Here is a 24,670-nt window from a genome sequence, read left to right as displayed (position 1 = left end):
CTAGGTTAAGCCACAATGGCGTCCACGAATTCTGGCATCACTACTGACGCCGTAACCGGGGAACGTTACATCCCCTCTTCAGTCCGCCCAGACGGTTCCAAGCGTCGCGAGATCCGGGTTCGACCAGGTTACCGCCCACCAGAAGACGTCGAACTGTACAAGAACCGTGCCGCAGCCGCGTGGCGAAACCGCGGTACTGGCGGGGTTCCAGGCGCAGAGGGATTGGGCGAGGCGACCGAGAACAAAGCCAACACAGCAGCCAGCAACAAGAACGCGAAGCGGCGAGAGGCGAAGAAAAAGGCCAAGGCGGCGCAGGAATCCGAGTCGGCTTCCATATCGACACCGACCAACGGACCGAGTGTGCGGGATCTGGAGAGCTGGCGTTCGGGTGCGTCTGCTGCTGAGAAGAAAGATTCTACCGCTGAGGCGCAGCCGGAAGTCGATCCTGAAGCGGAGAAGGAGAAGAAAGCACGGAACTTGAAGAAGAAGCTCAGACAGGCGCGCGATCTGCGTGACAAGAAGAACCAGGGGGAGGCGCTGCTGCCCGAGCAGTTGGAGAAAGTGATCAAGATCCAGGAGTTGATTCGTCAGCTTGATGCACTGGGCTTTGATACGAATGGCGACAAGAAAGATTCTACCGATGAGAAAGAGCAGGAGAAGGACGGTTCCTGAATGAATTGTGAGCAACATGCTCTCTGATTTTATAGAACGGACTGTGCACTACCGTTCAAGTTCTTCAGCCGCACTCGACATCTTAACCCTCGAATCGCTGCAGAGTCTTCTCCAATATGTTATCATACAAGGCTGCTGGGCGAAGTGTATATGGCCTTGACTACAGGTGCCTTGTCTCAGGCGGCAAGTGAAAGCATCGTCTCCCGGGCATCTTACGTTCATCAACGATTCGAGGAGGGATCATGGGCAGACGACGAGAATGCGTCCTCGTCAGAATCCGTGTGAATTAACAGAATCGAACTATGCTGGGTCGGTATGGTCAATGACAAAGAGTGATTACTCCAGTTGACTATGTCCGCAGATCACTCAGGCATGCGTACGAATGTTCAAATGGCCGATAGTCGTCATATTACAGACTAGGAGACACCATAGTGCATTCAATGGTCATTCCATCATCCTTTCTGTTCCAAGATAGTGCATATTGTACAATTGTGCAAGGGCAAGGTGCCCCAAACACTAATTAGAGAAAGTGATTGCGTTCCGACCTAAAAGTCTCGGTCACTCGCACAGGAGCGGTCGGTATACCACCCTCCAGTTCCCAGTCCTCCCAATCGTACTTCACCCAGGGGACATTACTACTCGGTGCATCGAGCTTAAGTGCGCCAACACCGTACGACGCAGCCATGTACGCCTGCCGAACACAATCCGTCACCCCCACGCCATTATACCAATTCCCGGCCAGAGTCAACCGATTGTTGAAATCCTGGCGCACTGTTTGCGAAAGGTCCCGCATGCGCGACAGATGACCAACCGTGTACTGGGGGATAGCTTGATGTTGCAGTTTGACAGCAACCTCAATAGGCCGGTCGTTGATGCCAAGATGTCTTTGGAGCAGGGTTTGGCACATCTGGATGGCGGTCTCATCGTCTGGGTAGTCTGTCTTCTTCCAACCATCCCAATAGTGCCCGCCCAGCATTACGGTGAGCTTGGTGCAGGGCGCAGTGTCCTGGCCTACACTCGAGTCGGAACCGAAGATCACCCCTAGGGCCCTCTCGGGATTCTGTTCGAATGGAATCGACCGCGGGATCAAGTAGCCGAATCCCTTGACAGGGAGTAGATTGGGATTCTCATACAGAAGGTTGACAACCATCACGCTCACGGCGTAGTTGTGTTCTTGCAGTTGGCGAATCGAGTTCTGAGGCAGCCTCTGTCCCGACCTTGTAGGCTTGGCCAACTGCTGTGCCAGGTTGGGCGCCGGATTCGTTGCAATCACCCGGTTATGGGCATTCGACTTGTTATTTCCGAAGTGGATCTGTAACCAAGCATATCAGCATGGAGTTTATGTATATACCCATAATTGACAAGAGTTACACTTACGGTCAGATCAGAGTTAACGGGATTTGTGCTAATAGCCTTCACCTCTGTACCAGTTAATAAGTCCACTTTCCCGGATTTGCGCAATGCCGCAGCCAAGGTATCAGTAAGCTGTTGCACCCCGTTTTTCAACGTGATAACACTAGCGTCTCTGACCAACGTCTTCAGACTGCTCCAATAGCTCTTCTGCTTGGTCGCAGCCAGCGAGTGCAACGCCAGCATGTCATCCATGAGATTGAACTTGATATCTGAGGTGGCTGCATGTAGAACGCCTCCAAGCACACGGCGGTCATCATGCTCAAGGTCCCGGAAAGTTCCCAACAGGGTCTGCGCACTCAGCCGGTCAATATCGCCGGCGTAGATGCCATGATACACGGCCGAGACTATGTTATCTGCGACCTCGGGGGCCAATCGCCGAGAAACAAAGTCCCTTACGGACTCGTCGGAGTCACGAGACTTCTGCTCCGGGGGCAGCTTCAATGGCTCCGTCAAAACACTTCGCACGAGTTTGTCAAAGACAGGTTCCGTAAGCAATGTACGAAAGTTCGAGTAGAGGTCTGATAGCTGGCCGCGGCTGGGATCGCGAGCAGGCATGCGAACAAGGTGATCGGGGTAGTAAATGTAGCGATTCCGGGCCGCCGGGGAGGCCTTGCTCGTGATCAACACATCTTCGAGTAAATCCAGCTCGACGAGCTGAAAAAAAAAAAAAAGAAAAAAACAAAAAGTTAGCTATCCGAATACTACCAGAAGAGTATGTCATTCCGTACCAAATCAAGAAGTGGGAGACAGGCGGGAATCGCAGCCCGCAGGGTCCTTGGTCCATATTCGAACACAACTTTCCCATCATCGTCGCCGACAGGGACGGTTTGCGACTGCATCCAACCCCCAACCCGCTGTTCTTTCTCGTACAGAGTGATCTTGGTGCATTTTGGGTCCTGCGATAAGCGGAAGGCCGTCGTGAGACCTGTGATGCCACCTCCTATGACCGCGGCGTTGTAAGTGCCCGTATGCAGTGAGTGCTTCTGGCCATTGCGGGCGAACGCCAATGGCGTCCGGACTGCTCTCAGTGCACGGCTAGGGGCACATGGCAGTCGCATCTCAGTGATGGTGTATACAGAAGAATATTGAAGGGAAGATAATGAAAAGCATGACTGAGTGAGGCACGATCATGCAAGAGGCCTTCGTCGACTTCCGAAGCCCGGCGGTAAAATTACCAGTAAGTATGGTAAACTTCAGTACGACCGACATTTCTAAGTCTCGTTGAAGGATATTTTCGAGCGAGGTACGGCTACAATTGCTCATCGTTAAGAGGAGGAAATAGGTCTGACGCATTTCGAAACCGTTCTTGATACCCAGGTTCTATTTACAAGCCAACATGATGATGTTCTGTCATTACACTGCCCATGGATTGGTGAGAAAATCAACAAACGCCCGTCCAGCCAGCCATCGTCCACAAAATGAGAATAATACAACGGAAGTCAAGCTTTGAGAATATGTTTTGAAGCAAATTTCTAGATTCAACTCAGGCCCGGGTACGACCGTTCGAAATTAGAAGATATCGTAGCGTTCGCGGGGGTATCACGTTATAATTTCCTGGTTCTGGGTGCCATCCTCGCTCGGAGCACCCGGCTTGATCAGCTCTTCAGCGGCATTCTCATCTGAAACAAACTTCCTCTCGCTGACACGAGGCTTGTCCTGATCCGCAGTCCAGACTTTGTCCGAAAAGGCACCTTTCTGGCCTTCCGCATGCTTGTAAGGACAGCTTGGGTTGAGGCATGGGTTAAATTTGCAAGGTGTTTGAAGATGGGTGAATTTGCAACCTTCCACAGAGCAGTCGGCACCATTGCGGCACAGAGGCATTGAGGGATGCTTGAAGGAGCAGTGGGGGTTTGTACAATGAGGAAAGAATTTGCAGAGCTCCTCGGCCTGGTGTGCGGACTTGACGGCAGGCGAAGGATGACGCCCAGTACATTTCCGGTTTTTGCACGCGGCGCCGTATGGGCATGGATCGGCCACGTCCACAGGAGTGCCTTCCGGGGCAGCCGGTGACTGGTGCGCGAAGGGACAATCTTTTCGGGTACAGCGAAGATTGAAGCGGCAGACACTGTCGGGATTGCTCTCGTCCTGTGGGCCATCAGGCTTGGTATCCATATCGGTGTGGCCGTCGCTGGGTGATTTTGCCGAGATGCCGTGGTGCTGGGCACGATTAGAGAAGTTACCATGTGGGCGTCCTTGACGCTCCACACGGTCAAACAAGGAGCGCCCTTGTTGTTGTTGGTTGTTTTGCTGAAATGCTGGGTTGATCGCAGGCGAGACAAATCCTGGCATGAGCTGTGCCATCATCCGAGCTTGTTCCTCTAGCAGAGACATCAAGTGCATCTGATCTTGCGGGCTCATGTTCATCATCGATTGGGTGCCACCCATGGCTATTCCGTTATTCATTTGGCGCCTACCGCCGCCGTTCTGATGAGACCGTCCTTTGGTGTGGTCCCGGCCATGAGAATTGATCCGGCCATGTTGACCGCGCACACGGTGTAAGGTTGAGTCATTGTTGCGATCTAAAGCTCTGTTGATCTGGTTCAACATCCGACCCCTCCCACCTTGCCGGCCGCCACGCATCGCCTTCGGTCCTGTAGGTCTGAGTTTGTCATTGTTAGCTGACGTCCGTGACTGGTGTCTTAGACCGGGAACCCACATCGAATCATCCGCGTGTGAGCCATCAGCCATGCTCATAGTGGCATCCTGATCTCCTCCTTCAGGACCCGCACCTTGCGAAGTCGCTGTTTGGTCGTTGAACGACGGGATAGCCTGCATCGGCTCGTTTGCGATCGGTGCGCCACCGCCGTTGATCTGTCGACTAAGAACGTCGACCTGCTCGAAGAGCCACCTTGAGAACTCCAAAGCTTGTGTATCTCCTTCACTGCCAAGGCCGAGCAAATCATTGGAAAGTTCGCCTGCAATTTGTTCTTGACTTTTGCCGTTGACAAGCATCAGGATAATGTATTCGATCAAAGCTGAATCATCGCCGCCGTCGGAGGTCCAGCCCATTTCTGCAAGTTTGGGCTGAATGGCATTGCTCAAGGCCTCTGCCAGAGGGGTACCAGCCGCGATTTCTGTGGCCATCGTGGAGAGCGTGTGGTGTTGAATGTGATCGATGTAAAGAAGGATTGACGGCCGTACAATAATAGTTCCCGCGCCACCCGTTCACAGGGGCTACTGCAACAAAAATCTGCTTCACCGTATAGAAGAAGAACCAAGTACAAGTTGCAGCCTATGCAAGATCGTGATCAGCAGGTAAAGAGAGGTCAAAGACGGAGGAGCACGAGTCGCTTGTTTTGGGAACATCCCAGTACGAGACTTTTGGGTGATGAGGCAAGACGCCAAGCTGATTTCATCAGCCACATTGTCACGTGCTCCGAGGCTTGGCGATATAACAAACAAGCAAACACACTACTATGGTGCCTTGTTGCCTTGCTGCCTTAACTCCTCTGGTGTACTCGGTAGTCCATACATGTGCTCAACTACAAAATTACAGGGATACCTGGCTTGTATATTGTCGAGATATCATCTTCCAAATGAAAATGAGTATTCAATCTAACTCCTTAGGCTCCACGGCGTTTTCAAGATCGTTACCATCTCTTATCAATCCTCTTGATGGGATCTGGTAGACCGGCACCCCTCGATGAAGCAACACGAGGACCCTCTCAACAAGCGGCTAGTGAAGGGCTCCTGAGCCATTGAATCCAAAGCACGATTTAATCCTTTGAGTATTGCCTTGCGGCCGTTATAATCCGACGTCCTAGCTAAGGTAGAGGTGACTCCGTTATGACAGGGACAGCCGATGCCCTTGACGCATATCTATCGGACATGCGAGATTCCTAGTTATGATCACAATTATTAGCATGTGTTTCAAAAACCGCACCCGGATTCTGGAGACTACCTTACCTAATGCTCGATCCTTAATTCCTTATGCAAGCGGGGTTCGCAAGCATACCTGAAAAGGGATAAACGTCAATTTAGGCTCGACTGGCTGTTTGCGGGTTTGTGGGGGAGAGAAGACTAGCAGGTCATTAGTCTGTTATCTTAACATGTGAGTGGCCGTCGATGAACTGTCTCCAGATCCAACGAGCTTCCCCGGAATCATGTCGCCTGTCTGATTCTGTATTTCTGTCCATTCATGAGTCGAGGTTTATATGCAGGTTATGCATCCCCAAGGGACGATCATACCGGGACGCCGTGGCTAATCAGTTACCTGTTTTCCATGTGCATCTAGTTGATCCGCGATCTTGGATGAATCGGTTGCATATTTATATATATCCACTCTGTGTCCCCTGTCAGGTCGACTGATGACTTTTCTGATTTTGATGTGCGATATTTGAGGATTGCATCTGCAACTCGGTAACTTGCCAAGATGATCGAGGACCTCATTGCTCAGATGACTCCGGGGATGGCAGCCCTCTATCTCCTGGGGGCTTTCTTCTTTGCATGCTTGATTCGTAAGGCACAGGTGTCGATGGAAATCTCGAAGCTGGGTTATAGAGCCCCCAAAGTTCGCTTTCGCCTCCCATATGGTAAGTTGTCGCAAAGACAAGAAACTTTCGGGATGACGCGAGCATCGCTAACTGTTAGAACAGCAATCGACTTCATTTATGGAGCATCCAAGGCCAACGACAGCAACAAGGACCTTGAGTATTGGCGCCAAGCGATCCAGAACGCCAAAGGAGCATCCCACGTTGACTGCGTAAAAACCGCCGAGGTTGATGGAGGTATCTCGAATCGAGTCATTCTGACCAAAGACCCTGAGAACATCAAGGCTCTTCTCACGGGACAATTTGCCGATTATGGCAAAGGCGAGGAATTCCATCGAGAATGGCAGGAGTTTCTAGGCGACAGTATCTTCGCCACGGATGGTGAACTCTGGTCCCGTTCACGCCATCTCATCCGACCAATGTTTGCTCGGGATCGCATCGTCGACACTGAAATCTTTGAGAAACACGTCCAACATTTGATTCCTCTGCTGGCGGGGAGCGACTCGCCCAGTAGGAGCAAAGTTGTCGATGTCGGTTCTCTGTTTTTCCGCTACACCCTGGACGCAGCCACGGATTATCTCCTAGGTCAGGGCACAGACAGTCTGCAAAACCCGGAGACCAGATTCGCCGAGGCCTTCAGATACGTGCAGCATCGTCAATCCGAGCTCTTTCGGCTAGGGTAAGCTTTCTTGTCCTTCGTGAATGAGGGTAGCGTGGTGACTAACACTAGTGATGGAATCAGCATTTTCAACTTCATCCTCTCGAAGAAGAAATTCCGCCAGGAACTCAAAGTGATGGACAGCTTCATCCAACCATACATCAACCGAGTCCTCTCTCTGACACCCTCGGAACTCGACCAGAAGCTCTCCAAGCGAGAAACCTTCCTGGACGCCCTAGCCCGCTTCACCCGCGACCCACGCGTCCTCCGCGACCAGCTCGTCGCCGTCCTTCTCGCCGGCCGCGACACCACGGCCGCAACCCTCTCCTTCTGTGTCTTCGAGCTAGCCCGCAACCCCCGCGTCATCGTCAAACTGCGCCAGGAGATCAGCGCCCGACTGGGTCTCGGCCCCTCGGCCCAGAAACCCAGCTACAACGACCTCAAGGAGATGAAGTACCTGAACGCCGTCCTCAACGAGACCATGCGCCTCTACCCCGTCGTCCCCTTCAACGTCCGCTACTCCCTCCGCGACACGACGCTGCCACGCGGCGGCGGGCCCGACGGCCTCTCGCCAGTCGGCGTCCGCGCCAACACTCGCATCATCTACTCGACGATGATCATGCAGCGAAGCGCAGAGAACTACGGACCCCCAGGCTCGCCGAACTACTTCGATCCGGAGAAATGGTTGCCCGAGCGGTGGCTGTCCGGGTGGCAGCCCAAACCCTGGCAGTTTATCCCCTTCAATGGGGGCCCGAGGATCTGCATCGGTCAGCAGTTTGCTACCATCGAGATGGGTTACACCGTTGTGAGGATCCTGCAGGCCTTTGAGAGGATCCAGGCCTTACCGGCCAATGGGAAGGAGCGGGTCGAGGACCCCGTGCTGAGGTTTGAGGTTACCCTTAGCCCTGGTTCGGAATTGAATTGTGTTTTCGTGAGGGAGGGTGAGGGTACTTTACCGTCGAAGGAGTATTGAGTTTCCAATGAGTTTTCCCCTCCGTTGTTTGAATTTATAATGGCTTTGCACACGTCTTATGGACATAGTACCCACTATATCTTACGAATCTCATGCAGTTTACTCAAAGCACAGAAATCAAGCGACGAGCTAAGGTACACTTTTATATACCACCAGATACGCTCCGCTATGCAGCACTAGACTGTACATAATGAATCTAAGCGCAGCTGATACCTTACGAACGCCAAAGGATGCAGTAATGCTCAAACAATCAGCAGCACAAGTTAGCAATATCTGTGCCCCTCAGAAGCAAAAGCAAAAAAAGCCATTCGGAACCTGGAATCTCACATCAGCAGGGGCGGTGGTTGTGCGACACATTGAAGCCAAATCAGGCAAGTGTACAGGGATGTACATAGAAATTAATGGCCTAGTGAGGCGTAGGAAGCGAAGTAACCCTTGCTTCTTCTACAAAAACATACTTCGTTGATTCGTCATGACGATAATGGGAACATCCGGTAGGTAGAGATACCAAAGAAAACGCAAAACATGGGAGCATGAGAAGCTCAGAAAAAAGAAAGCTTGAGTTTCCGGAGTTTCTTGAGCCTCTGCAGAATGTCCACCTTTCGCAGCTCCAGATACAATTCTTCCTCGTCGGCATCATCCAAGTCCCCAGAGATACTAATCAAAGGGAGTTTGGGTGTGGTAAGTTCTCCGTTGAGCTTTGGAGGCGTAACCTGGATAGCGTTGTGGCTCGTTACAACCTCAGGAGCGTCTTTCTTGGTCTCCTTCTGAGCTGGTTGCACTGGAGGTGGTGGCTCGTCTCCAGCCCAGCCCTTGCACATTGCCACGGCCTTTTCCCACCTTGCAAATGACTTGGCGCTTTCCTCGCGGCTGATCTTGGGCTCAAAGACAGCTCCTCCGGCACGGTTAATGTCTCGTAGTTCAGCGAAATTTCTCCACAGTCCTACCGCCAGACCAGCGGCTATGGCCGCACCAAGTGCAGTGGTTTCCCGCATCTTGGGCCGATACACCGGGATCGAAATGACATCTGCTTGGATCTGGTGGGCTATTAGCTTCGAGTACTGAAAGTGAAAGGGCTCATGTCCGTACCTGCATGGCAAGGTCTGAGTTGCTCATGCCTCCATCAACCGCCAATTCTGACAGCGCGTGTCCGCTGTCTTTCTCCATTGCGTCCAAGATAGCCTTGGTCTGAAAGCAGGTAGCCTCCAGCGTCGCCCGGGCAATGTGGCCCTTTTGGGTGTACTGTGTGATACCAACTGTCCGGGAATGTCAGCACAGATCAGAAGGAGCTTTGACCCAAATTGCCTTACACATTGTTCCCTTTGCATCGTCAATCCAGTAAGGCGCATAAAGACCACTGAACGCAGTGACAAACACACAGCCTCCACTGTCTTCTACCGTCTGAGCCAGATCGTTCACTTCCTTGGACTCTTGGAAAAAGTTCAGGTTATTTTGTAGGAACTTGATGCCAGATCCGGCGACTGCAATGCTGCCCTCAAGGGCGTAGACTGCCTTGCCATCGAAGTGGTATGCCACAGTAGCCAGAAGTCCATGCTTGGAGATGACTGGCTTTTCTCCAACATTATACAGAAGGAAGCAGCCCGTTCCGTAGGTGTTTTTCGCCATTCCTGGCGAAAAGCCCTTTTGCCCTACGAGCGCTGAGGACTGGTCACCAAGACAGCCCATAATCGGAACGCCAGCAAGTATTCCAGATGCCAGTGCTCCGTAAGCTTTGGCATCTGAAGAAGGTACAATCTTCGGCAGGTGGACTCTTCCTCTGATACCAAAAAAGTCCAGGAGGAAATTGTCGTATTGAAGGGTCTCAAGGTTCATAAACATCGTCCGCGAAGCGTTTGTAGGATCGGATACAAACACGTTTGCCGATACGCCACCATTCAAACGGTATACAAGCCACGCATCCACTGTACCGAACGCCAATGTGCCTCGTTCGTACGCATCTTTGACTTTGGGGACATGTTCTAGCATCCAGAGGAGCTTTGTGGCGGAAGAATATGTTGTGAGCGGAAGACCGCAAATCTGTTGCAATTGCGACGCCTCGCGCTTTTGCTTCAGCTCGTGAACGATAGCCTGCGGCCGTGTGTCTGTCCAGACGATCGCGTTGCAGAGAGGCTCGCCAGTCTCATGGTCCCAAACGACGGTAGTCTCCCGCTGGTTTGTGATGCCGATCCCCTTGATACTGTGTCGGGAGTAGCCCTTCGATTCAAAGTGTTTGACCGCCTCTTCGATGCACGTCTCAACAGACGACACCAGCTCAAATGGGTCGTGTTCATGCCATCTGTGGACGGTCAATCAGCATCAATGCTGCTAAGCGAATTCATTTCGAGCGGATATACCCAGGATTGGGGTAGATCTGTGTAAACTCAACCTGATGCGATGCTACAGGCTCACCGTCTCGGTTGAAAATCAGAAATCTGGAACTGGTTGTACCCTGATCAATCGATCCCACAAAGATCTCTGAGGGCTGCATGATTGCTTGGTCTTATGGGTTGCGCCTATGCTCGGGACTTTGGAGCAACAGCGGCTTGGGGCAGTAAAGCGGACGGCGAACCCCACAGAGAGTGTGTGTATATGTTCGAAAGCAAAGAGTGGAAAAACCACACCTTGGAGATAGATGCCATTCTATCTTAAATAATTCTCGAGCAAGCTATCCCACGCCATATTCCTGGTCACACAATTTTTCCGTCTCGCATTTGATCTGCGGGGAATCTCCTTGAGACGGGGGGCGCATTCGAGTGGACTGGGTGGTCATGGTTAGGGAGGGGTGGCCGAAAATCGAATAATGGAAAAGCATAATAATAATAATGGGAACTGGGAAGAGAGTCCTCCGTAAGCTGAGAGGAACGAGCCAGACCAGAATCCAGATACCAGGGAATCCAATAACGCGACTGAACCCGAACAGTGCTCTAGTGTAGCGGCTGGCCAAGCCCATGCCTAGGGACAAGCGACTAGAGAGATGTCTGTCTCTGTTGTGCCCCAATGAGAGAGAAGAGCTGGGAGACGGGCTCGAGAGCCGGTCATTGTGAGAGCCGTCAGTTTCAGCAATTCTAAATGGACGAGAATGAACGGCTTGCAGCAGATTGTCCTGTCAGGCTGTCACTTTCGACCTCTGTTGGGCTCTATCTCGGGTGGTTGCGTGCCGACCAACATGGATATTCCCGGGAGGAGTCTGTCAGATCCATCGTTTTTGTCTCGATGGTTCAATAGTTAGATTCAAAGTCGCACTCTGGTGGTTCTCTTGTAGCAATAATAGCCTAGTCTCATCATATCGGGGACAAGGAGAGAACGAGAGAAGGCAAGGTGGAGCACGAGACAATACCGAGCTAGAATTCCACCCGTGCACTTGGGATTTTCTCATCGACACCTCCTCCCAGCGTTCATCCGATTTCATCCACAATTATTCATTGTTTCGTTTGCTGAGCTTCCGATCCATGCAATACTACCTACCTGCATGAGAAGCATGTGTTATTCGAAGCCAAACAGACCTATCTTGCGTCGTTGCCATTGTCCAGTCACAGAGGAAGTGATCGGCCCCCAGGCCCCCCACAGCAGTAACCATGCCGGAGGAATTGCGGGGACTGTCATCAATGGGGAAAACGATTAGTCGAATGATAGTCATCCCATCCAAAAGTTCCAGAACCTTGTGGAGCACAACTGGAGATATCTCGCAGCGTGGAGAGTCGATCTCGACCGAGCCGCAAGACAGTCCATCAGAACATGGAGGGCAGTCTTGAAGTAGGCCAGTCGCACCAACAACAAGCTTTTCTGTGCTCATGGAATCATGAAACCTGCGAGAAGAAAAATCGACCAGGCAGATACTCAATAATTGCCACTCATCAAGGACATGGGCAATCTTCACGCTGAATTCACCAATCTCGAAGACAGCCGATCATCCCAGCGGAAATTCCTCAATCCTTGCCCTCTCGTTGCTACTTGGACATGTCAGGAGGTAACACAAGCACGAATTGGGAGTCATGTCCACAAACGTTATGCAGGCATGGCCCGAAGCCCCTCCTCGGTGTCTCAAACCTTCCAGTGTCTGGCCACTTGGTATGCCTCAAGACGGAATGGTTCGAGATGTCGACTAGGTCGAACAGGCTCATGCTGTGTTCGAGGATGCGACTGAAAAGTAGGTTACTCCGACTGGAGCGAACGAATGGCAGTTTTTCGCCTCGGTCGTTCATGGCTGGTTCTCCCTCAGCCCTCCCAACCCCGGCCGGAATTGAGCAATCAGACTTAGGCCCTTATAGTTTCCTCGAAGGACGACAGCCCTTGCCATGACGTGGCTGTATGATGCCGCTTTGCGCAGCAAAGAATCTCTTGGGCATTTTCTTTTCAAATCTAATCTTACTCTGTCTCTGAGCGCATGGCTGACGGGCTTCTATGGCACAATGCACGCATATTCCAGCAAAGGCATAACCTTACTGGGGGTGTCACCATGCGTGTCAGGAAAAGAATGAGCAGGTTTGAATGTGCCACTCAAGGAAAGTGACACCCAGGACTGCATATTTCAGTGCCCTATATCTGGGTTCAAGGACTATAATCAGATTGTATAGCAATGCCTATTTTCACACGGCAAGTTCCACTTGTGAACGGCATTTTCCCTCTAATATCAGGTCTTGATGCACTGTTATTCACCTGCATGCTCACCCAGGTCATTCACTTGTTTTGGTATTTATACCTTCCTACTTCAAGTCTCACCTCGACAGCCTCAACATTCACCTCTTTACATCTCTGCCAACCTGTGCTGTGGTCTTTAAAGGCTGTCTTGATCTAATCAATATGACTATCCTCAAACAAGTCCTCGGCAATACAGACATACAGGAAAGTGCATTCGTCACTATGACTGCCAGCAATAAAGGCGGATCTTCTGTGCTGGATACTACTTTTGGCTCCGAAGAGACTCAAGTTATTCTTCCTGGATCAGGTTGGAGCAAGGTCCGGACTTATTGCCGCGATGCATTCTCCGAGTTCTTCGGGACTATGATCCTCATCCTGTTTGGAGACGGAGTGGTTGCCCAGGTCACACTCAGCAAAGGCCAGAAGGGTGACTATCAATCAATTTCCTGGGGCTGGGGGTGAGTGTCTTTTGGTTTGCCCTCTCCTTCTTCTGGGCATTTACTAACGGAATTGCTCTTCAGGATCGGAGTCATGTTGGGTGTCTACGCAAGTGGCATCTCCGGAGCACACATCAACCCTGCAGTGACCTTTGCAAACTGTGTCTTCCGCAAATTCCCCTGGCGAAAATTCCCCGTCTATGCGATTGCCCAGGTACTGGGAGCTATGTGTGGAGCGGCCATTGTCTACGGAAACTACAGATCGGCCATCGATGAGTTTGAAGGGGGAGCAAACATCCGAACGGTGCCTGGGTATTCTTCTACAGCTACCGGGGGTATCTTCTGTACCTACCCGGCGGCATTCATGACCAGGACGGGACAATTCTTCTCAGAGTTCATCGCCAGCTCCATCCTGATGTTCATGATATTTGCTCTGAAAGACGACGGAAATCTCGGGGCCGGTCTCCTTACACCGCTTGCGCTTTTCTTTGTGATCTTTGGCATTGGTGCCTGCTTTGGGTGGGAGACTGGGTATGCCATCAACCTAGCTCGAGATTTCGGGCCCAGATTGGTTTCCTATATGATCGGATACGGCCCGGAGGTCTGGAAGGCCGGGAACTATTACTTTTGGGTATGCTCTGACTCTATTGCTTATGGTGACTGTCGATGTGGAGGACTAACAGCTCTACCGCAGATCCCCATGGTAGCGCCATTCCTAGGGTGCACTTTCGGCGGATGGATGTACGATATGTTCCTGTACACGGGGACAGATAGCCCAGTGAACACCCCATATGTCGGACTGCGGCGGCTGATTCTGCCTGTGGAGAAAAAGACTGTGGACTCGCAGAGTCGAGTATGACGGGAAGTAACAGAATGAATTGACGAGCTTATGTGACACGTTTTGAGGGAAGGACAGGAAGAACAGGATTGGATGGTTCTTGGGACTAGCATATTTTGTTGAAACGATGATTACGGCCTTGTGTGATACAAAAACGCTTCATGTACTCCATGCTGTCAGTGGAAATGTCAAATCTCGCATCCTTCTCGAACACCCAAGCCTTTCTAGCCTATGGCTGCGTTACATAGAGCGCTTGACAAGGTTTGCGTGGCTGTTGTGGTTGATAAGTCAAGTAAGGACATCTCACAGGATACTCGGCGTGTAACGGACTCTATCGAATGCATGTGAACAGGACGGGATCGAGCAACTGATTATTATCAATAATAATACCACTGTTATGAAGTATCTAGTAACAGTTGACCTCGTGATAGATGCATCGCATCAGAGCATAAGATTTCATTCATTCCCGGAGTCAATGATCAATCGACCCATGTCAAGCCCAATGGCACCGTGCCATCCACTACGGAAGAACTAGCAGTGCCTCATCGACCCGAACCAACCCAGGCAACAGTCTGTCGCTGCATTTTCCCCCAGAAGAATGTTTACATTGACTTGACAGCAGTCAGCATACCCGATCCGTCCCCCTGCATCATCGAGGGGTAGCATGAGCGGCTTAGTCTGGGGTATAAGGACTGGGGTAGTGATCCAGCCGATGATATCCGGATTGTGTATACCGGAGAATCATTTTCTATTATTAGAATTGAGAGAATTTCTATGTAGGTCCTTGGTCCATAGATCTCCTTTTGAGTCCTCATTCTCGCAAGTCTGCTCATTCGACCGGATATCAGGTCCGATGGGTATCATCATGAAGCAAGATAGGTAGTGAGCTCGCAGTCCACACAATCAACGTTATCGTCATCACTGTTCATCAGCTCAAAGTTTTCAATTATAGACGTCACACTGACAATGCTTCTCATCTGTTTAATTCTTACCAGGAGGGAAAGGTAGGTAACCTACACTCGTAATCATCAAACAGCGTAAAGTACCTTAATCTACCGACGGAGGACCTTAGTATAGCCCATAACCCTAAGTTCCTAACACCCGTAACCACCATCTAGATTCATATCTTGCAAAAGAACATCCAACAGACAACCTCCCCCAGAATGGCCCCGTACAGGACTGAAGGATCAACCGAATCAACCCACGAAACCGACTTCGTGGAAAGCTACGTCCTCCGCCCTGTCGGCAAACCTCTGACGAAGGAGTACCGCGTCTACTTCACCCTCAACGACAAGATATTCTCCCCCTGGCATGATCTAGCGCTGTATCCAGGCGGCAGGGAGCACCTCGGACACCGCGAGCCGGTGGTGCATATGGTTGTTGAGGTGCCGAGGTGGTGGAGCGCGAAGATGGAGGTGAGTTCTCTCTCTCCTTTCTCCGACACGCATTGAGTTGGAGTTGAACAATTGAACATCAAAGTTGATGGAGCACACGACGAGAACAGATCGCAAAAGACGAGTACCTCAATCCCCTCAAGCAGGATATCCAGGACGGCCGGTTGAAGTACGTTCCCAACATCTTTCCGCATAAGGGGTACCCCTTCAACTATGGGATGTTGCCTCAGGTACGCTCGCTTCCATACTTTCAATTGAGAAAATTACAGGTTGATAGCGAATTGAATAGACATACCAAGATCCGGGCATCGACGACCCTCTCACGCAGCTCCCCGCGGACGGGAACCCGCTCGCCGTCTGCGAACTGGGCGGCGCAATGCCGCATCCTGCACAGATCAAACGGGTCAAAGTCCTCGGCTCGCTGGCCGTCATCAATGAGAACAAGACAGACTGGAAGATCATCGTTGTTGACTTGGATAATCCCGAGGCAGACAAGCTGAGTGATATCGGGGACGTCGAGTTGCTGATGCCGGGGTATCTGGACACAATCAAGGAATGGTTCCGGGTGTATAAGCTGGCCGAGGGAAAGCAGGAGAACGTTCTTGGTGCGAATGGGGAGCTGCAGAATCAGAAGTATGGCAATCTCTCTACGATTTGCTGGTTGCGCATGGGATGAGCCGTGGACTAATCACGCACGAGGCAGGTATACCCTCTCGCTCATTGAGCGGTGCCATAACTCCTGGAAAGCTGTCAAGGTTGAGCCGGACATGCAAGCAAGAGTTTCCATGTGAGTAAGCCCCGTCAGTTGAAGAAACCTCTCCCTAAACAGAGTTCAGGGCGGACATTGCGCCTCATGAGCATGGTGCCGTTGATGTTCTTCCACGAAAGCCGGAAAATCGAGACGTCGCCTGTGACATCGACCCCATAGCCGCTGAGAAGAGTCATTTTCTGTCGCCAAATTGGCCTTCCATGGCTGCTTGCCGCGGTGGTGCTCTGAATGTGTAATCTGTAGATTTCTAGAATAGAAATAAGATGATCTCTTGCTAGACCAGAAACCAGGAATACTCTAACCGAATCAAATGGTCAAGTTGACGAAATCTAAGATATATCCCAGTGGTACCAAAACTGTGACATGTTGTCTAGCATACAAACTAACGAGCCGAAGGCCTCCATCCTAGTATGATCGCCGGCTGATTGAAGTCATCATCCTCGAACCTATTTTCACCATTAGCCCTTGATCCCACTTGCAGAAGGAGGCAAAGAAATACCCGAGTATAGCCACACCGGCTGTCTCAATCAGAAGCCTCTTCCCATACTTCAAAGGCTGCCCGGTCCATCTCATAGCCAACGCAGCCAGCGACTGACCAGGCCCAACACAAACGATATCCCGAGGCTCCTCAGTAGCGCGAGTAACTACCTGGCCTGACGGCCAGGTGGTAGCAGTACTCTGGATGACTTCTCTCATCTCGCAGATCAGCTCGTCAAGGCGATCGGTGACCTGCTGAGGGGTTCTAAGGGACAGGTCAGCCTCCAGCCATTTCCTCGCCATGCATGCAATCTCACAAGGGGAAGAAAAGAAGACATACTCGCCTCCGGGACAGCCATCCTCCCAGATGGACCAGGGCCTTTCCTTGTCTAGCCCCGCTTGCCTGCGTTTCTCGTGGATATCTCCCGAGGTCAGCCCTTCATACTCGCCGTAGTCCCACTCAACAAGGGAGGGAGTAATCTGGATCGTCGCTTCGGCCACTTCGCCCGTAACAGGAGGGATCGCTGTCGTTGTCGTCTGCTTGGTGGTTCGATCGTAGAAGTGCTGGTGGTGGTGCATTCCCAGATGGAGGAGTTCACACGTACGACGATCTCGTGTTCTTGGACTAATATATCTGGTATTGAAATTCTCCTTCAGCTTCCAAATCTCCCGCTTATGATGGCAGTGACCGTGAGTAGCAGAGGCCTTACATGCGTGAGATCCTGTTGGGATCGATCAACTTGCCCTCACCGACATACCGCTCCCGAGTCTCTTCGACTTGTTTCTCCCCTAATTTCGAGACTTTATTGTCGGTTGTGCTGATATGCTTCCTCCCCTCGGTCCCTTCGGTTTCACCATGACGAATCAAGAATACACGAGAACTCATTTTGGATGGAATGCGAGCGAGTAAACTGTCAGCGCGATGTTATACAGCTCTAGAAAGAACAGCTCCGTGTTTGTGTGCAATCGAACACACCCACCTAGGATCATGGCATTCAGCAGGAGACCCTTCAACATAATGTCATTGCCAATAAATAAACATGTTCATACCTACTTCACAGCGGAATTTGCGGTCCGTCGACTTTCGGGATGTCCTCCCATAGGATGAGCGGGTCTGACCTCAACATGAGGCAGGTACCAGGAAATACACTTCAACGCAGATAATTGTTGCCAAGCATCACTCGATCTCTCGTATAGAGCAACAGAGAAGCCTGAAACGGGCGTTATGAATCGATTAGGCTGGTGTTGTTCGTTCTTGGGACGTTATTATCGTATCACGAATTAGTATTGGATGTTGTCTAGTCTATAAACATTTTTCGCCTGTGAATAAACAATACAAGAAGAAAGCAGGAAGTGAACTCGATCGGCCTTCCAATCTGGATAGCCGATCGAGGCAAACACTACATCCAGTGCGCCAAGTCAGACGAAGTTGTAGTCCACGCTGTGCAACAATTGAAGACAAGAAAAGAAACACTCCCATCCCTGGATAATAAAGGAAAGTGTCAAATCGCAAAAGAGAAAAACAAAGTCATTGGGCCCGTGTCTATGCAACATACAATTCGTCGTCGTGTGTAAGTCATGCAGTCATTAATCAATCGTCTCATGTCCGTAGCCGTCAATCGTAGGTGTGATAGGGTGCATTGCTTCTTCAAGAGACCTCGACTCAGAAGATTGCCATGAGACCGCCAAGAAGCGCACACAAAACACCCATTTTGACGGGCGCCTCCAGCAGGTCATTGGCCGCGGCAACAGTAGGGGCCACATGCGCAGTCGAGGCGGAATACGAAGGACGGTAGGAGCCAATAGTGATAATCTGATAAGTAGTTGTCGAAGCAAGATGTCCGGTCGACTTTGTCACACTTGAGCCGGTCGAGATCGAAGAGACGGAACTGGTTTTAAGCCCGGAGTGGGAAGATGAAGCCGGCGACGAAACCAAGGAAACTGACGTAGAGAGGGGCGTAGACTGTATTGTAAGGAAAGAAAGGCATTAGCATGTCTCATCGAAAAAGCAGCAGAGGCAAGTGAAGGGCAATGCTCACTCACAGAAGCCGCACTGGGCGGCTGGACTTGTCGAGATCCGGAAAAGGTCCAGCCACTGGGCAGAGTCGTCTGCTTCGCGACAGAAGACGACAAAGTGGTAGGCTTGGGAACCCAGGGCCAGATACTCGGGGTTACAAAGCTCGACGTCTCACGGTGCGTGCCACTGAAAGGAATAGGAGCACTGTCAATTGTCGCGGTCACAGGAGGGGCAGACTCGACAGTTGAAATAGACTCAGCGTCACTATTACCATTGATTTGACCTCCCTGGGAGGTGATGGACCGCCACGAGCCACTCTTGTCGCTATAAGTATACGACGTACCAGTCGAGTAGTCGGTCGCAACGAGCGACTTGAGGTACATGGTATAAGGACCGGCGCTGTAATCGGTTTGGCCACCAGCCCATTCTAAGAGGTGTTAGCATATACCGCCAGTCGATATCATCACCGCAGGAGGGATGGTCACTCACGAATTGTGCCTGGCGCATTGTTGGGATCACCGCCAGCCCATACACCAACCTTGACCATCATTGGGCTCTGAGGGTAATTGTCTCCGGCAGTCTCAGGAGTGAGAACCCGGACAGTCTTGCCATCAATTTGCCAAACAATCTGCGTGCTAGTCCAATCGATTGTGTAGGTGTGGAAAGCATCGTGGTTTCCAGCATTGTCGTGGGTAGCGCCGCGATTGTAGCTGCCAGTGTTTCCTTTTCCGAAGTAGTTGGTCTGCACATACAGATTGTTTGCTCCGAGCCATTCCCAATCGATCTCATCCAGGTCATCAGACTGCAGAACTGCACTACTGACAATGCCCGTTCCTGGTGCGGTCTTGATTACGAACTCGACGTGACCAAACATCATGTACCAGTTGGACTGGATCAGCGGGGAATCACCCTGCTTGGCCACGGTGAAAGCAACACCATTGCTGTCGTAGGTGGGACTTCCAACTGCGGTGAAGTCGGAGGAAGCACCTTTGGTGAAGTCATAGGTGACTGATCTCCCCAGAGCGGGATCCGCAGGGCAAGCTTTTTGACATGTCAGAATTATTCGCTGAGATGGCAGTTTTCGAAAGGTACAACTCACTCTTCTGCAGTGGGTTGCAGTCAGTGTATGTCTGAGCTGCCACGAAGGCAGAGGAAGAAAGCAGGCCGATGGCCACACCAACGAGAGACAATCTCATGGTGAGAGGCTTCGGAGGTATTGTGAGGACTGATGGGATTTCGAAGAGGAGATTGCAGGTGATGTGATAATACAGCAGAAAAGATGAGATTTGAAAAACTACTAGATGGTACGTATGAGAAACAAGGTAGTACGAGCAGGTGGTTGTATGCAGGAGAGAGAGAAGGGAAGAAAGGAGGAAGAAGAAGAAGGACTCAGAATAGTCCTCTTATTGACCGAGGTGATGCATTGACAGGAAAGAACAATTCACCGCCGCAAAAGCAGTAACGACCAAGGACCAGGCAACAGGCTTTTCTTATCACCTTCCTACTGTACTCCGTACTAGTAGCTGTCCTCCATCTGAGGGAAGGAAAGCTTCTGACCGACATCATGGGGGATCACTTTGGAGGAAAGTGAGTTGAGTAGTCCAGCCTCCTCACTTCCTTTCTTCTGCTGTCATCATCATTTTACCTCTTTTGGGCAAGTTAGCGGGCGGCCCAGTGGAGACCTTGCAACCTAAGGCAGATCCACACAAGGTCCCCGGTCCCGCCCTTCCATTCCTTCTCGAAGCTGTCATTGGCTCGAGCATTCAGCTGCGGCGCTTTTTTTTTTTGTGGCTGCCCGGTCATCGGTCATTGGTCGCCCTCCTACACGTGACAGAAGCGGTTGAGTGACCAAGATCGGCTGGGAGATACCTTATCCCTTATCCACCCTACTACTCCGTACCAAAATAGGTTTTTTCAGGGCTAATTGCGTCTACTATAAAAGGGTACAGAGTATAGCTTCTTGGGTTGTCCATGGTCAGTCGACCAAGAACCTTGGCCTTTGTATCCCTTTCATCCGTATCTAGGCGAGGTCGGTCCATGGGCCGGAGTAGCGAGTACATAGCGCTCTATATATAGATCTGATATCTATACGAAGCATCACACTTGATCTACAGCTCCATTTCTTTTGAGGGAAGCTCTGCCGTCCAGATCATATGCAGAAAGAGCAAGGTGGAACAAACCAACAAAGGTGGTGCAATATCCGTACATTATCAACCGAAAACCAAGCAGAATCGTGGCGACAGTCAACACCGCCCACTCCCAGCCTCCTCTTTTTCAGGGACGTTTGGATTGGACATGACAATTGATCCACATCACATCACAGCATCAGAGATTTTGCATGCCATCTCGATCTGGTGGATCAATGATATTATCTAGACTATGCGTTGTACTCTACCTCCCTGTTCTGCGACCTTTTAGATGTTGTTTCAGCATCTGCTGATCCTGCCATGACTGTCTCACAGATCACCAAATGCAGCAGTCATTCGGAGTACAGAGCGCGAGTCATTTGACGAATCCTAATTGAGAGAGCTATCACTATCTGGCCTACCTAGTGACTACAGTCCAATGTTTTTGAAGTCCTCGCGAATGTAGCAATTTCTGAGCTCCCGGTGTTGTCCGTTGTTCCTCTAGGAAAATGAGCGGAAACTCGCCCGGTTTCCGCCATGCTTGGCGACCATGTCTGACCAGAGGACCTTAACTAATCGCGTGGGCACATCTTCTGGGTACACAAGAGTAACATCAACTTGCTTTGAGCGCTGATTTAAATGTAACTCGGCAACCGCACCACCTGCTATGCTCTGGTACCAATTGCAACACCTGGCTTCTAATGTGGCAGGCAAGCACTTTGAAGGCACCAAGAAGATCAACAACTTCGAGAGCAGGCCGATGCTTCTGGTCATCAGATAATACCTATGAAGCTATCATCTTGTTCAAGCCGCACTAAACGATCCGTCATAGTATATTTTGAAGTGATGAAGAAGCATTATATGGTTACCTCTGTGGGAAATATATCTCGACTTCTCGAGAATTGAGGACAGCGGGATCATCTGACTTGATACAATGGAAACTCCGCCTGCGAAAAGATGTCTTCATTAAAGCACTGGAATGTCATCGTAATCGATGGCTTAGTAGGAGGCATCGGTATAAATATCAATAAATACTTATATACTCGCCGTATTTCCTAGCGTCTCTCTATATATTAAATTCAATTCACATAATCTAATCCGTCCGAATCCCCGCATTTTCATGGTGCATTTGGCAGGGTAGGTCGGACATGCCACTCTAATTATATACAAATCTCAGCGTCACCGACTCACCATATTCTATACTTGGTGTCTCCGATATGGCGGTAGCTATCATCGTCCCAGTCCAGACATTACCAATCACCTCAATCAGCGGTACAACGGAGCTCCTAAAAAGCAACCAGAAGAGTCCCGCGGAAGCGCTACATGCTGCGCTGATCAGTGCAAGAGAGAACTATGTAATTATGTATTCGTATGACTAGGTAGTCATCGCAAGGCTACAAATATTGACAATCAAAACGCATGCAATGCTCACTACATCTGCTCAAATCAGAATTCAGGAGACCAAGATAATTGACGTGATGGAAGAAGATGCCGTGAGCTCGACTACAGTCCTAGTCACTGAGGCCGCATGGTCTGGAGCAGGGTTCAAGCATCTAGGAATAGGTCATGATTCATGAACGCTAACAAGCTCAGCTTATTAGACCTCGTTCGAACCTGATCCACATCAGAATGGTGTTTCTAATGGTGATACTGGTCCTATCCTGTTCCTTGTTCGCTCTTCGATCATAGCCATTGCTGGATACAGGAGAAATCAAAGAAAGCGCGCATTGCATGATTGAATCGACTTTAAGAAGTTTGAGCCCAAGAGAAAGGAGAAAGGAATTTGTCAGGGGCAGCTCTAGGTTGGCCTTCCACATGCGTGCCTATTATTCCCTCCAGCCGAAGCACCTTGTCACCTTGCCTTTCCTGGAGAAGCTAAAGAACCGGGGACACAAGGTACCAAGAGAGGTTCGGAGAGTAGGTACGGAGTAATATGGAAGAGGAGTGCGCGGATCAGCTGACTCACCCAGTCACCCTATGTGCCCCCTTAAAGCGGCAACGCCTGAATGAGAGATACTTCTACCTACCTATTCTGGGTTTATGGTATCTCGTGCCTAAATCGAGAACAGATAGCCCAAAGCTCTAGCACGGAAATCTGCAGAAGATGAAGGTTCAACTCCCTGAATCTTCATGATGTAAGCTGTCCAGTTGTGGACAGAACAGCTGGAGTAAACCCATCGATGATACAGGTAATACAGTAGTAATAAAGACTCGTCCACCTCATCCAAGGTAAGTAGACAGATCAGAAAGGATACTGAACTGGTCGACTCCGTACCAAAGGATCAATCGCACCTGGTTAAAGGAAGCACAGACATCATCACGGACCATCCGGCCCCGGAAACGCCTCCAAGTCCAAGGCTGACAGCTCCCGTCAGGTATGGATGAAGCTATGATTAGTACGGAGTACAGACAATGGATGAATGATAGTACGTTTCATCCTGATCTAGGTATCTTTTCTGGAGTTTTAAACCAGATGTAACAAGCCTTCAGTGTCGAGAGCTGTCACTAATAATAAGTAGAGAACAAAAAGGAGACCCTAGGTACTCCGTAGGTAGGCAAGGTAATATCTCCTTGAAGTACCTACCTACCTATCTTTGTCTAGCTGCTTGAAATATTACAGTCATGTCTTCTCTTTCCCCTCAATTTTGAGTTTTTTCCCGCAGTACCTTACTCCGTGGACGGTGCAGGTGAGGTGGAGTGTGTACTGCGTATTTACCATACCTGTACCGATCTACCCTAAGCCTCAGGCTAACTAGGCTAACTGTAATAATAATAGCTCTTCGGAGCCTCAACGAATCTCAAACTGTCAAACTCCTGCTGCTCCTCCGCTGTTGGCGCAGGTTTAACACACTGACCATCAACGAACAACATCTACTACGCGACAATTCTTCCTGCTCCTTGTTTGATTCTCATCCATGCCTGGTGTTATTTGAGCTTCTCGGCTTATCTTTCATTGTTTTCTTCGGCCTATTTTGACTGCCTAGCTTTTCATAGTGGAATGTGTGATGACGTTCCTTCACCACTGCCGCTCGCCCTCCAGAACATGAAGGACCGTCCGTCTTGACACCGTCGCGCCCGACGAAATATACCCTGTGCTACGTTCTGTCGCCTCCGCGATATTATTTCTGTCTCCGCAAAGAACGACTAAGCCTACCTATTCTTCATATTCCTTCAACCACTGTTCGAATCGATGGCTTATTTTGCTCTGTGCATTCCGTACCTTTGACGAAGTCGAACCTTGCTATCGCATCCGACCATCTCGATCCTAATCCATACCCTCCGTACAACGTCCTCGTCGAGCTCTAGTATCCTTCCTCAACCTCCTCCTTCATCGCTTCCTCCGAAACCGTTGACCTCATTCATGGTGGATTCTTTCTTGGCTCCCGCGACTGCTGTGACAACCGGCTGATTTCTCGCTCCTGGCCCGGAAGAATTGGATAATATAACAGCATGTCGCTGCGCGAAGGCGATCATTCGCACAGAAGACGCAGTTCTGAGAGCTCCGGGGCCAACAGCTGGTTGTCGCAAGAGACTGTCAAAGAGAGTCAAAATCCTCGTCCGCTATACGATACAGCCATGTCGAATGGCCGTAGCAATTCTCCTTTCCCTGGGTCCGTGGGCTTAGAGAGGTAAGAAACAGCGGGAAATCAAATTTCTCTCCCATTCCTTCTTTTGCCCATATTGAATAACTGGTATGGTGTCTCTGTTGGAGATTTGGGATATGTCCACTTGGTTTCGCGGCGAGGTTGACGAACATTAATTACCGCC

The 24,670-nt window shown here is 50.5% G+C and overlaps 9 protein-coding genes across 9 annotated transcripts; 4 read left to right on the top strand and 5 right to left on the bottom strand.

The window, feature by feature from the left end:
* Positions 1–15: 15 nt before the first annotated feature.
* On the top strand, positions 16–672 carry CDV56_106652 (putative RNA binding protein Pym; the record flags this gene model as incomplete). Its single annotated transcript, XM_026760271.1, has 1 exon — positions 16–672. One exon carries the CDS (start codon positions 16–18, stop codon positions 670–672), a length of 657 nt encoding a protein of 218 aa, XP_026615217.1.
* Positions 673–1,192: 520 nt separating this feature from the next.
* On the bottom strand, positions 1,193–3,143 carry hem14 (oxygen-dependent protoporphyrinogen oxidase; the record flags this gene model as incomplete). The annotated part of the gene is made up of 3 exons (XM_026760118.1): positions 1,193–1,984; positions 2,050–2,739; positions 2,814–3,143. The coding sequence occupies 3 exons, from the start codon at positions 3,141–3,143 to the stop codon at positions 1,193–1,195; spliced, it is 1,812 nt and encodes a 603-aa protein (XP_026615216.1).
* A 481-nt stretch (positions 3,144–3,624) lies between these two features.
* Positions 3,625–5,169, bottom strand: CDV56_106371 (mRNA-binding protein NAB2; the record flags this gene model as incomplete). The annotated part of the gene is made up of 2 exons (XM_026759990.1): positions 3,625–4,684; positions 4,742–5,169. 2 exons carry the CDS (start codon positions 5,167–5,169, stop codon positions 3,625–3,627), a joined length of 1,488 nt encoding a protein of 495 aa, XP_026615215.1.
* A 1,288-nt stretch (positions 5,170–6,457) lies between these two features.
* Positions 6,458–8,206, top strand: CDV56_106173 (cytochrome P450; the record flags this gene model as incomplete). Its single annotated transcript, XM_026759792.1, has 3 exons — positions 6,458–6,617; positions 6,681–7,254; positions 7,318–8,206. The coding sequence occupies 3 exons, from the start codon at positions 6,458–6,460 to the stop codon at positions 8,204–8,206; spliced, it is 1,623 nt and encodes a 540-aa protein (XP_026615214.1).
* A 542-nt stretch (positions 8,207–8,748) lies between these two features.
* CDV56_106011 (glycerol kinase) lies at positions 8,749–10,694 on the bottom strand (the record flags this gene model as incomplete). Its single annotated transcript, XM_026759630.1, has 4 exons — positions 8,749–9,243; positions 9,296–9,462; positions 9,517–10,502; positions 10,561–10,694. The coding sequence occupies 4 exons, from the start codon at positions 10,692–10,694 to the stop codon at positions 8,749–8,751; spliced, it is 1,782 nt and encodes a 593-aa protein (XP_026615213.1).
* Positions 10,695–13,006: 2,312 nt separating this feature from the next.
* On the top strand, positions 13,007–14,140 carry CDV56_105765 (MIP/aquaporin family protein; the record flags this gene model as incomplete). The annotated part of the gene is made up of 3 exons (XM_026759384.1): positions 13,007–13,302; positions 13,366–13,912; positions 13,976–14,140. 3 exons carry the CDS (start codon positions 13,007–13,009, stop codon positions 14,138–14,140), a joined length of 1,008 nt encoding a protein of 335 aa, XP_026615212.1.
* A 1,142-nt stretch (positions 14,141–15,282) lies between these two features.
* CDV56_105590 (putative inorganic diphosphatase) lies at positions 15,283–16,518 on the top strand (the record flags this gene model as incomplete). The annotated part of the gene is made up of 5 exons (XM_026759209.1): positions 15,283–15,534; positions 15,624–15,743; positions 15,803–16,146; positions 16,217–16,300; positions 16,350–16,518. The coding sequence occupies 5 exons, from the start codon at positions 15,283–15,285 to the stop codon at positions 16,516–16,518; spliced, it is 969 nt and encodes a 322-aa protein (XP_026615211.1).
* A 146-nt stretch (positions 16,519–16,664) lies between these two features.
* Positions 16,665–17,645, bottom strand: CDV56_105501 (phosphoglycerate mutase family protein; the record flags this gene model as incomplete). The annotated part of the gene is made up of 4 exons (XM_026759120.1): positions 16,665–16,728; positions 16,782–17,024; positions 17,100–17,384; positions 17,470–17,645. 4 exons carry the CDS (start codon positions 17,643–17,645, stop codon positions 16,665–16,667), a joined length of 768 nt encoding a protein of 255 aa, XP_026615210.1.
* A 777-nt stretch (positions 17,646–18,422) lies between these two features.
* Positions 18,423–19,972, bottom strand: CDV56_105325 (glycoside hydrolase family 16 protein; the record flags this gene model as incomplete). The annotated part of the gene is made up of 4 exons (XM_026758944.1): positions 18,423–18,572; positions 18,803–19,203; positions 19,266–19,817; positions 19,876–19,972. The coding sequence occupies 4 exons, from the start codon at positions 19,970–19,972 to the stop codon at positions 18,423–18,425; spliced, it is 1,200 nt and encodes a 399-aa protein (XP_026615209.1).
* Between the last annotated feature and the right edge of the window lie 4,698 nt (positions 19,973–24,670).

The sequence above is a fragment of the Aspergillus thermomutatus genome (assembly GCF_002237265.1).
Source record: "Aspergillus thermomutatus strain HMR AF 39 chromosome Unknown NODE_72, whole genome shotgun sequence".
Lineage (NCBI taxonomy): Eukaryota > Fungi > Ascomycota > Eurotiomycetes > Eurotiales > Aspergillaceae > Aspergillus > Aspergillus thermomutatus.
This window is presented reverse-complemented; position numbering and strand designations above follow the sequence as displayed.